Source organism: Lactuca sativa, chromosome 4 (genome assembly GCF_002870075.4).
Source record: "Lactuca sativa cultivar Salinas chromosome 4, Lsat_Salinas_v11, whole genome shotgun sequence".
Classification (NCBI taxonomy): domain Eukaryota; kingdom Viridiplantae; phylum Streptophyta; class Magnoliopsida; order Asterales; family Asteraceae; genus Lactuca; species Lactuca sativa.
In genome coordinates this window covers 266,054,955-266,068,013 of record NC_056626.2, presented here as the reverse complement: position 1 = coordinate 266,068,013, position 13,059 = coordinate 266,054,955, and the positions used below count along the sequence as shown (strand labels likewise).

At 36.4% G+C, this 13,059-nt stretch overlaps 1 protein-coding gene across 1 annotated transcript; it reads left to right on the top strand.

The window, feature by feature from the left end:
• Positions 1 to 2,580: 2,580 nt before the first annotated feature.
• Positions 2,581 to 3,084, top strand: LOC128133621 (uncharacterized). Its single transcript, XM_052771130.1, has one exon. It carries the CDS (start codon positions 2,581 to 2,583, stop codon positions 3,082 to 3,084), a length of 504 nt encoding a protein of 167 aa, XP_052627090.1.
• Positions 3,085 to 13,059: the final 9,975 nt, after the last annotated feature.

The following is a 13,059-nucleotide window of genomic DNA, read 5'->3' as shown; positions in this document are numbered from 1 at the left end:
CCACTTATAACATCCCAAAAATATTTTTCTCTTTTATTCTCATAAAAATACTTATAAAATCCAAAAATATTTTTCTCTTTCGTTCAATTGGTCAATTCTCACAAAATTCAAAAATATTTTTTACTTTATTTTATTTCTTTTTATCTAACGTTTTTATTTTTGTCTAAGTGTGTTTCTTGATGGCAAAGCTAAGGCGGGTAAATGGTTTTATTAGTTAGGAGTCCCTAGAAGCACGTTGTTGTATGTTGACTAAAGCCTCGAAAGATTTTTAAGTGAAGCCTTAATAACATGATATATACCAATCATGTTTTCCCAATCCAGGCTGTCAAATTCACTCTAACCGTGAGCTACCTTACTATACTCAAATTGAGTTTAGAGTTTTCTGCTTGGTCCTTCTTTTCTTTAAAGCAGAGGTACATTCGCTTCTTATACCATCTCCATCACTTTTCTCCATTATACTTCGCTTCACCAATATAACACCTGAGACTCTCAGTATTCACCACTGAGGTTTATGGTTATACCAAACCTGTGTTCATGATCTTAGTTTCATGCCACTATGTACTAAGTGAAACCCAAAGTTCAACACCACTAATGAATTGATGGTGAATTCTAATATTCAAGATCTTACTTGTTACCTAATGAAATCTCTTTTTTTTCTTTTGAGTGATCTTTATGAGCTTGTATTTCACCAAGGCTTCTCTTACCCTAAAAGATCCAGTTTATTTTTCTTGAGTTTTCCTTACTTCCTTTCGCCACTATAAAGTTTATCTTACCTACTTGTTCAATAGATCACAATGATCTCACAAGTACTTCATTCAGTTTTGGTCTTATCTCAAGTATCGAAATTATGAATTGAAGCGCAAGCCACCCATTATAACCTTCAAAAGATGCCTTTCAATACTTCTCAACAGGTAATTGATCATTATTCGATGGGAAACCAAGCAAGCACTTTAATGTCTCTCTTGACTTTGAAGGAAGTGATTTATGCCTAGAATCCATTGTTTTATGTCTACTTAAGACATCACAGATTATCCCTTAAATTTTGTTTTATTTCTTTATCTTTTACACCCTATGCATGAAAATTTTTAATTTTCCATAATCTAGTTCTTTTATGGCTGTTCAATAAAGCATTATAGGCAACGGAGATTCAAAGGTATTATGAAGAGACGATTGGGATAAAGTGAAAGCTGACTCAGCAGCTATCCAAACGGTTTGGCGATTTGAAAAAGTACATTTTATGGAATGTCGTGTAAAAAGGAAAAGTCCATTCTCTTTCCTGCGTCAGCTTCGGCATGCCAATTGTCCTTCCATCAAATCAGGCGCTATTTTTGAGATAATGCAAAATCTCAGCCAGATTTTTCTCTCTTCCTTGTATGTATAAAAGGAATTGGACCGATACTCTCTCAACCTTTACCACTTACCCTTCTCTCTCAAAAGAACACAGGTGATTTTCTTCAGCTGTTCATCATCTTCTCTAAGCTACTACAACGGCAGACTCTTGAACCGTTCACGATACTTCCGTTCGTCAACCACTTCTCACTATCAAACCCCAACAGAACCTGATCATCGATCTCACCCCGTTTATCTATGAGCCATACATGCTGTATGTGGTTGAGTGTCTCAAATACTCACCTCTTGTCGACGCACTGACTAAAGTCGAAGTTGTTCCAATGTCTTGCTTGTCTCTTGTCTACTCTACTGCCTACTACGACAAGGTTAATGAACGAATTCACTTCGAATTCCATGATGAGAAGAGCTCCATCTCTAAGAATCGATTATGTGCCCTAATTGGTCTTTCTCAAGACCAATCTCTGGTAAACCCTAACTCTATTACCACTGGTTAATTGTTTTCTATGTTCTGTCAGATGGGGTATACCGAAACCCTAACCACCGTCACAAAGTTCAAGAAGTCCTGCCTTCCTCCTCAATGGAATGGCCTTTTCACGCTGTTGTTCAAGGGACTATCTGAGCGAAGCGCTGGCTCAGATGGTGCAAGCAAGTCTTTCATGACTGTGTTGTATGGTTTGTACCATGGGATCGACCTAGATTATGGGTCTATTATATGGCAGCAGTTGGTTCAAAGCTTGGTCTCTTCATCCAGACATTCTGAGATCTCATGTGGGCGCTTTTCGTCGATCATCACCAACTTGGCAATGGACCGCCTTCGTGTTCCAATAATGGCGGATTCTCTACTCTCATCCATTGCTACCTTTCACACGATAAAAATCATTGTCACTGATCCTACCAAGTTCTCTTTTATTGGCTCCATTCCTGAAGCAATGCTCGGTCGTATCTCTACGTCGAGTAACGATCTCCAATAGTACAGGAAGCATCCATCGTCTGGTCCAAGAGAGCTTACGCCAGCCATGATTCGCTCTATTGAAGAGGCTGACAAGCCAGCCAAAAGGGGTAAGAAGCCTGATACACAGAAGGACAACCCTGTCATTAAACCAACTAAGGGGCAAACCCCCAAGAAGCGAAAGTCTGATAAGGCTGCAACTTCTTAGGCTCAACCGAAGAGGCAGAAGAAGCCAGCTCGGAGGCTTATTCTTTAATCTACAAGTGATTCAAATTCAGAATATGTCCCTCCTAAGCATAAGAACGCTCCTCCTTCAGAATCTGAGAGCGAAAAGCTCTGATGAAGAGGCTTCAGGCCGAGGTGATACTCCGCCTCGCTCCCCTACCCCAGAAATTCTAGTTCACTCTAATCCTCCTTCGCCTTCACCTGTCACCATCCTAGTATCCATCCCTCCTATATCTCCCATTCCAACCACTCAACCATTCACTACAATTCCTATCCCCACTCCCATTTTCACAGATACCACTACTACCACAAAACCTCACTTTACTGTTCCCAATCCACCTGTAACCGAACCACCAGTCACAACCGAACCTCCACCTACTTCAAAACCCTTATCTCCCATACAATCCACTGAAACAACTCTTATTCTAGGCGGTGAGGACTTGGAATTTGATTCCATGTATTTCAGTCCTTACCGAGTGCAGAGCGATGATGATGACGATGATCCTGTTACAAAGCGTCATCTCAAGGCGGTAAATGAAAAGCTTGATCAACTGCTTTAATCCTCTTCCTCCGGCGCTTATTCTGAAGATACAATGAAGGCCTTGTTCTCCTCTGCTGTTACAGAAAACAGTGCAACATTATCTGTTGCAGCCAAAGCAATCGAAGCCTCTACTTCCCAATGTCAACAAGCCTCTCTTGTTGTTGATGCTTCTACTAAGGAATGCAAGGAAGGGAAGACAAAAATCGATAAACTAGTCTCTGAAGCTCATTTGTTTTTAGATTCCTTGTAGGCTACTGCAGCTAAGAACGCTCAAACTGTCAACGCTTCAGTAGAGAACCTTCAAAGGTCACTTCAATCTAAACGCTCAAACCATGAAGCTGCACGCCAAGCCATTGAAGCACCCAACGAAACTCTACACGCTAACGTCAATGACCGATTGACTCAACTGGAGGCGGAGTTAGCTGTAGAGAATCGTATTATGGATGAGTTGGACAGACGCACCGCATAGCTCAAATTGCAAACCCACAAGCTGCGTACTGCTAATGCTAAGATTAACGACCTAAAGTCAGAAAGGGAGGTCATTAGGAGTTCTGCTGCTGATTTTCACTCCATCCTCCTTCATCTCATTGAGGCTCATGATCCGCTTATTACCATAACCATCAAGCGTCATCTGGCAGACAAGCTCAGACCGGTATTGGACATCCTTAGTCGTATCGAGGGTGTTCCGATGACCAGGGTCCAACCGAAACAAGGGGGAGAGAAGGTGACAACTCAACCTCCTTCTGGACCGAAACCATCTACTGAACCGAAGGGTAATGAAGCTTCGGTTAGAAACAAGGAGAAAAAGAAGAAGAAAATTGGCAAAGACGACACAGACAATGAAGATGATGTCTATGCCGAGAATCCCAAGAATCCCTTCCAGAAGGTTAAGTCCTATGAAAAAGAAATGGAAGAAAGTATCAAGAAACAACGAGCTGAGCTAGAGCAGAAGCGAAAGGAGGTGGAGCTCCTAGAGAAGAAAAAGTCCATGTTTCCTGTCTGGACCATAGACTCGCTTCAAAGATGTGCAATCGATGAGCCAAGCATTCTCTGGCTTGAGCCAGTTATGTCCATTGGACTTGACAACTCCAAGGATGCACAGTTCGATATGCCAATCACTCGAAAGGAATTTATCTTCCATTGCTTCAATTCGACTGCTGCTATTCCGTCCCCATACCCGAAGGTAGACAGGGATCTTCTAGAGTTTTACTTGGAGTTTGCTCAACCTCAACACCTGACTTGGAGCTCAAAGAAAATCACTACTGTCAAGGTTATGAAGCCCTATTCAGCGGGGAAGTTTATCAATGTCAAATTCAGGGTGACTCGAGGAACCGAAGGCTCAGTCTACCACTTTACGCTCGCTGATCTACCGAACCTTAATCCCCATGACTAGATACTCCTCAACAAATTTCTTTTGTCAAATCCTCAGGAGTACCAGCCAATAATTGATCATGTCAAGCATATGCTTGTTTGCTACATACATGAGGTAGTGAAGATGGACCAAGAGATTGCCTCTGCCAAACACAAGAGAACAACGATCAAGACTATGGGCAAAGCTGGCAATGTCAACACTATGATCAAGGGGAAAATAGATTCAAAGTACCACACCGTTATGTTCATCAAACGCGAAGGTCAAAAATGCCTGTTCGCTCTTGTTGACAAACACCTCTTCTCAACCCCTTGCATGGAGCATATCTTGGAGATTATTCAAAGGTCTGATCAAAATAGTGTTGCTGATAAGAAATTATTCACTGACATGCTGAGGTGGTACATACAGTTCAAACAGACACTTCTCGCAATAATTCCTCGTCTATTTAAAGTGATAAAGACGGTGAAGCCCACTCAGAAGAAATGAACTCTCGCCTCATTTGACGCAAAGGGGGAGATTGTTGGATCTATTAGATTGCGTTATGGGCTCGGTCCTTAGCCCAGTTTTGATTTCCGGTATTGGGCCTATCCAACCATGCATGTTTTTGTACTAGGGTTTAGTATATAAGCTGCATGCATGCAGACTTAGTGGTTATCGCTTTTATTGTTTATTTACTCTGAGTTTTGTAAACCCTAGCTCGCCTCTACAACGGAAGTTCTTCATCGAGCTCTGCTGAGGCGTGACTCTATTTTGAATCATAAGCAAACATTTGATTCTATTATGTGTTCATTCTTTTACTGTTTTTGACTTGTTTGATTTCCATAATCCTACCTGTGAAAGATCTAATCGATCTAGATTTTAATTCTCGTCACATATTACTTGGATTGATAATGAAATATATATATATATATATATATATATATATATATATATATATATATATATATATATATATATATATATATATATATATATATATATATATATATATATATATATATATATATATATATATATATATTCGTTCTTTTGACTTATTACCAAAAAGAAGAAAATATTCCGTTTTAAAACTTCGATTTCGGAGCTTTGTGTATTAAATAAGTCCAAATATCAAAATCACTTTATTGGGAACCCCATTTCCAATTAAAATACACGAAAAATATAACTTGATTATGCATCGTATACAGAAAGAAGCATCCAAAAGTCTTTTTAGAGATTAGTTTTTTTATTTAAAATTAGAGATTTAGATATGAAAACCAAACCTACAAAACTTTGTTTCTCCAGCAGGCAAATCAACTCTGATCACCACCGTACGTCGAGACATGGCAGGAGGGGATTCTTCTTTAATGGAGCAAACTGTGTTCACATCTATATCATCGACGTTGCCATTTAGTCGTCGTCATTCTTTTCCTCGTCTTCCTCTTCTACCTCGTTTATCTTCTTCTCTATAGACAGCTTTTTCTAAGCTCCAAACTCATCTTCTACCTCATTCAATTTCTTCCCCATTAACCCCTTTTTCTAAGCTCTAAACCACTGATATAGATCTCAGAGCAGACGGTGGTTGACGAAAACGTACCAAAAAACATCTATGTCAATTCACACGTTCGTTGAGACAATATTTGATCAACATACTCAGAGGAAATTAGGAATATTATGAAACGATACCTACTGAGATAACATATTTGATTGTCGGCACCAAGGAAAAAAGGATTTGGGGGAATGCTCTAAGATCGAAGATGAGAGGATTTGTTAACATCAGAATAATGGTGGAGTAGCCAGCAACATCATCGTGGCTTTTCAGCATACTTTCACACGCGATTTTACAAGGTGAAAATCCATGAGCATTGTGGAACCAGATCAGAACAAATACGGCGGCATTCCGCTTCAGATCTACTGGGAGGCTAGGGTGGTGACGAACATGCAGATTCAGAAAGAGTGAAGAAGTGGCCATCTGGTGGTTTCGACGATGTTTCAGTGGTTAAGACGGTGTTACAGTGGTTCCGGCGGCGGTTTGGTTGTTTAAGAGGCTGTCCGGTGATAATAACGATGGTCCGATTTACCTTCAAGATGAGAGAGGGGGAGGAGGAGAGAGAAAGTATATGTATGTGTGAGAGAGAGAGAGAGAGAGAGAGAGAGAAAGAGAGTGAATGACATATCATGTATAAATTTTAAGATTTTAAACATTTAAAATTAGTGGTCTAAACTTGTGGTTGGAAAACAAACAAGCGTGTTTTTGGAACTCATAGGCTAAAAAATGTTCTGAATCTGAAAAATGTTTTCATTTGAACATAACTCTCTCTCTCTCTCTCTCTCTATATATATATATATATATATATATATATATATATATATATATATAAGACAAACAAGAACGAAAATAATTTTAATTAGCTTGAAATGGTTTGAAGTAGTTTTATATAATTAAAAATCTCAACACGAGATTTCTTATGTTTTACTTGTATTCCCCAACCCCTTAAAACATTGAAAATGCTTGGAAAAATATCGGGGGTATGAACTCACCTCGGATGTGTGTGCTAGTTCCGATGGGAAGTGATTGCGAAGGATCCCCGGGTTAGAATACCAAGAAAGTAGTCGTATCCTAATAATATTTATACACGATATTGTATTTATGTTAACGAAATAATTTAAATAATAATTGAAAGTGTTAAACAACGCTAAATTATGTAAGAAATACTTACAAAATTTATTAGGAATTATTTGGAGTTGTTCTTGGTGTTCTTGGATGAAATATGAATATTTAAAGATGTGCTTGGTGTTCTTGAGGGAAACATGAAGAGATGAAGGATAATATGAATGTTCTTTTGGGACTTATGAAGATTTGAAGGAATATGGGTAATATCCTATGAAGATATGAAGGTTTTCAGATGATACTTGAGAGCAAATTTGAGAGGATTTCGGTGCACAAAATGAGAAATGAGGAGTGTCTGCTGTTGAATACCTATATATATAGGATTGTGTTTTCGGTTATGGATGGGCCCTAGGATTGGGTTTTCGGTTTCTTAATGCGATTTAAAATGGGATTTCGGTCCTTAAGATTGTGATTTCGGTTCCATGAGACTGAAATCTCCATGCTACTTGATTAACCAACCGAAAACATTTTGCACTTTAATTCCTAAACCGAAAACCTATTTCTTTCTAGAATCTGTGGACCGAAAACTATTAGTTTCTTGATTCGTAGACCGAAAACTCCAATGTGGGGTGTTATTCCATGGTTTTAAGTTTAACCTTTTTCCTTATGTTTTTTTATACTAATCTAAATTAACTTAGGTTTCAATCCATGCTTAGTTACTAGTTTATAATCATGCCCTCATGGTTATAGATAACACTATGCAACAAGGATTGCAGTATAGTTTTAGTTGTACTCGGTTAGGGTTTAGACCTTGGTTGATCAAAAATTTCCCGGTTGTGACACTATCATCCTCAAACATATATCATTGATCGGATCCGCGACCACCTTGCGGCTGTGAGCATCAGTCACCACATTGGTATGACATCCCGAAATTTAGTGCAAAAATTATAGCCGACCAATTCACTACAAATCTCATGATAATCTGACTTACTAAGTTTTAGTATATCTTAAGTAGGATAAGTAAGTTCATTCTAACTATTATATGATATCAAATGATACTTTACTTTCAAATGTGTAAACTGACAACCAAATCAAACCGCTCAACTGCAGTGCTCTCTAATACGTCTGAAAAACTGAAATTTTGCATTAAGCATATTTGAACAAAACAAACATTAAAATAAGATAGTAGTAGTTCTCATGTTTCCGAAAAAATAAAGAACGACCAAAACGAAGTTTGTATGCATAAGATAGACCGTTTTAAGAAAAATGGACAGTAAAACATTGTTTTCTTTAATCGTGTAGTACCGAATCGAACCGTTGAGGGACTTATGCTTTGCTGACGAGATTTCCGAGAGCGTTTTTGGACTCAGGTTTTAGTCTTTTATTTAATTTCACTATAACTCAAGGAATCTATGCGGCTAACTGTGCAAGAGAGAATCATTTGGGAAGAATTTTTAGGATGGTTAAAAGAGGGAGTTTGCATGAAAGAAGAGATATGTGGTCTTGAAAGAGACTTCATGGAATTTAAGAAAGACAAGATGATTATTATATAATATAATGCAAAATATCGAAAGCTTCTTAGTTTCTCTAGGAGTTTGGCGCCTCATGAAGTAATAAAAGTTGATCAATACATAAATGGTATACCATGTGATTGGCTTGTATGATCTTTAGAAGATAAGAACATAATGTAGCATTGTTCTAAAATATTTCAAGACAACATCAAACATACTGGAATAAATTACATAGTTAATTCAGGATAGATTTATTATCATCAAGGAAGAAAGGTAGTAGACATTCATACCTTTCAACAGATATAGGCCACAACTACAAACAATTTTATTATAATCAATTGTGATTTTTAAAAGTCAGGGGCAGAATCAAAATTCTTAGCATTAAATATTATTAAGTCAAGTTTTACTCTTTCTTTATGTTCTTAATAATTAAGATTTTAATTTAGAGCTTCGAACAAGTTATAAAGGTTACCAAATATTTCATTAATAGATGTGAACCAAAGTGACTTAATAACTCAATTACTTTTTCTAGACGATGGCTTAAACCATGGTTATATAACATGAAATCATAACACTCCTGGGTTAAGTTTGCAACATTACCCAACTTTAACTTCAACTACACGGATGAAGTTGAAGTTGGCAAAACAACTTATAGTGTTACTAAATAGTACATTAAGAGATTTAAACCAAAGTGACTTCACATTTTAATTACCTTGGCTAAACAATGGCTTAAACAATGGTTATATCACATGAAATCATAACACTCCTACATGGGTTATGGTTGCAATTTAACCCAGTAAGCTTCAGCTTCAACTTCAATTACATGACTGGAGTAATGAACAATTAGAACCATCCACCACTAAGTGATGTAATGGTGATGCATTGGTAGTGATACGATGGTCAAACCACAACAAAAGAAAGTATGATGTCATTTAGAGTATAAAGGGGACAAATGATTTGTTATGTCCTCATGACAAAAACTAAATGAATTCAGAAACACAACCCATATCCACCTTGCGGGGTGACCCATGTTCGTAGGAAGAGTTGCATACTGGCAGGGCCGGTCCATAGGTTTTCCATGTCCTGGGCAAAGAAACTTAGAGATGCCCATATTTTATCGAACGACATAAAATTCTAAAACAAAAAAAACATTTTCATATTTAAAAATATCATATCCATCAAAATGATAATCCTAAATACACTACACATACATAGAGGCATAACAAATTAGGTTTCAAATACAAAAACAAATTATGTAAAATGATGTTAGGAAAATCTAATATCAAGTAAATTAAATATTTAGATGTGTTTGTCTAATTAACCTTGTGGTACAATGATGAAACAAAAGAACATGACATAAGGTGCCAAAACTATAAAAGTAGAGACAACATTAGCACCTCAGCAACTAAAACACCAACAAAAAGGCTAAAAAAAATGAACTAAGAGATTTGAGAACAACAAAACTATTATGACCATGGACTTATAGGAAAATCACAGTTGCTATACCACTTACAAGTTACAACAATGAACTTTATAAGAAAATAATAGACTAAAAAAATAAGCAACCTCACTTTATTGATTTTTGACTAAATATGAATGCATCCATATTAAAGTCTTGATATTAACATCAACCACAATTTCTATACCGCTTACAAGTTACAACAATGAACTTTATAAGAACATAATGTTGGGTTTTGAGCATTCTAACACTCCTAAGTGTACATGCAACCCTAAATACCTTGGATCTATGTTTTCTCTATTATACATGCAAATATGAACTTTCCAAGGTATTATCCTAATCTAGCATACAAAACAAGGAATATAACAAGATAGAATGCATACCTCTTTGATGTAGAATGTCTTCATGAAGCTTGAGTGCCTAGTGCCCCAAGTATGACACCTCAAATGGTTCACACAACATCATATGCACTTGGAAAGACTTGAGAGAATTCTACACTTCATGAAAATCGGCTAGCCTTATCACTCACTCATAGTGACCGATTTTCCCAACGATATGATCTTTATATAGTGTCACAATTAGGGTAAATCCTAATGGTCATGGCCTTCCATTTCTTTGGATCCATGGGTTCAAATACACCATGGAGCATCCATGGAGCATCCTATGGGTTTTATCCCAACTTGATAATCCATGGAGCATTAGCCCACTATACAAGTATGGATGATATACATAATCAGCCCATATATTTAATTAGTCTTCTTTTGATCACTTAATTAATCCTAGATTAATTTTTGATCAATACTAATTAAATAATCTTATTAATATATTAGAACTTATAATATATTAGCAAACCTTAAGTGTTATTTCTCTCATTATAGTCTATCTAAATGCATGATGCCATGCAACCCAAATGGACCTTGTCGGGTCGAGTCAAGTCTCACCAATTATAGTTATGGACATAGACATTAATCCAAAAGTCTCCCACTTGGATAAGTCTAAAACTATTATTGTATATGACTTCAAGAACTGACTGTCAATTGTAGCTCTCAAAAGCATCTGTCGAACTCGGACCTTGTAGATGAACTATGACCTTTGTCAGCGACTTGTCCATTAGATAAGGGATCATATATTCCTCCATTCTAGATATCATATGGACTAAGACATGGATTATAATCATTCTCTCTGTCCATTTGTTGTTTCCCGATTTCCAATTTATGACGACTGACTAATTGAACAAATCAAATCAGTCTTGGCCCGGCCGAACACTTACATTTGCCATCACCAAATCATCGAGGGGCCCACAAATATCGCTTTTATCTTTAAGGTAAAAGGAATGGATAAACTTCGACTCATATGGCTTGTTCTACTACTTGTTGAATCATACACAAAGGCACGTTTTATAACACCGAGTTACCGAATAGGTTTTCTTGCAATCAATGTACAACCAACTCATAGTAACAACTCATATCTCTAGGTTTGAAGAATATAAGATATTATCGTCTCATGATCACTCGTGATAAAATCCATGAAGTGATTCCAATGAGCGCGGGTTGAATCCAATACTCAGAACTTATGAGCACTCATGAGTGTTGTAGCCCTTTGTCCAACATCTTAGACCTTTACAAGCCAACCCATGACAGTCTTGATTCATATCTACTTCCAACATATGACCGACTGTGGATAGTTTGAATAACTTAGTCAATCAGGAAGAACGACCTAGTTATTTTGGAAGTCAAAACATGCAAAATGAAACACAATAATAATAGAATCTGATATGGTATCAAAACCTATGAATATAAATAAAAACACCTTTCATTTATCACCATATGATTACACATTATTCATTGTATACTATTTTAGCTATCAACTTTATTCTTGAATTTAAAACAATAGTTGTCCCATGCTCTAAGCATGTACACTATGTTTTCTAAACACTAGTCATGCCATGCACCAAGTATGCATACTATGTTTGTCTATGATCTTCACTTTGTGAATTAGATCAATTAAACATAACTCCAATGATCCTCTTTCACAGTCCTAAATCCTTACTGCAAATGCAAGAATTTCAAATTTATGCCATTTACTGTAATCCGTTAGATTCTAAACGTATATGCATTGATCCTCTTGTAATGATTATGCATAAAGTCAGAAAGACTTGACAACAACCATTACAGAGCATTCCAAAGGAGATCAGCTCCTTGGAAAAATCCTTCTTGCATTAAGTTTCCTAATCTTACACAGATTGAATAATTTCTAACTTTGAAACATTTCCATATTCCATTTTGACTATCACTTCTGAACAAGAGTTGCCTCCTTACAGATTATGTCAATATGGTCCTTCCAGAGTTTACATTATACTTCCAACTGTCCTTGAGTAACCAATCTTTGGTAAACCTTAGATTGTCCTCAACAATTGCTTAATCCTTTTAGTCATATCCAATTCTAGACCTTTTCCCTTCTTAATGCCCCAGGCATTTGGAAAATTTTAGAAAGGATGAATATAGCACATGTAATCGATCCTATATCCGAAGCAATTGGGACACGATTCATGATGTCTCACATAAAGACTAAACTAGTCTTTTGCTATAATATTTCCATTTAAATTTGCCAAGTTCTCATAATTCAAATTATGAAAAGGGATGCCGTAATCATAATCGAATTTTAGAATGCAAATAATGGACCCATATATTAGAATTTTCTTATGTTGAGCCATTCCAACATGAAATTCATATATATATATATATATATATATATATATATATATATATATATATATATATATATATATATCATTGACTAAATACGATTAAAACCTCAATCTAAGCTTTTAGATTTGAGATAATGTATAATTTCCTCTCCCTTAATTATAGCAAAACAACTCTTACCCAATTGAAACTTTTTGTTTTCTATAATTAACATTTCTAACTTGCAACCTTTATCATAATTATCATGCTCCCACTAACATGATGATTATTAGCATAACACTTATGCTCCCACTAGCTTTGACATGTACTCAGAAATCAGTTGGACTTCTAGAAATCAATACTTTATTGACTTTCTTACCA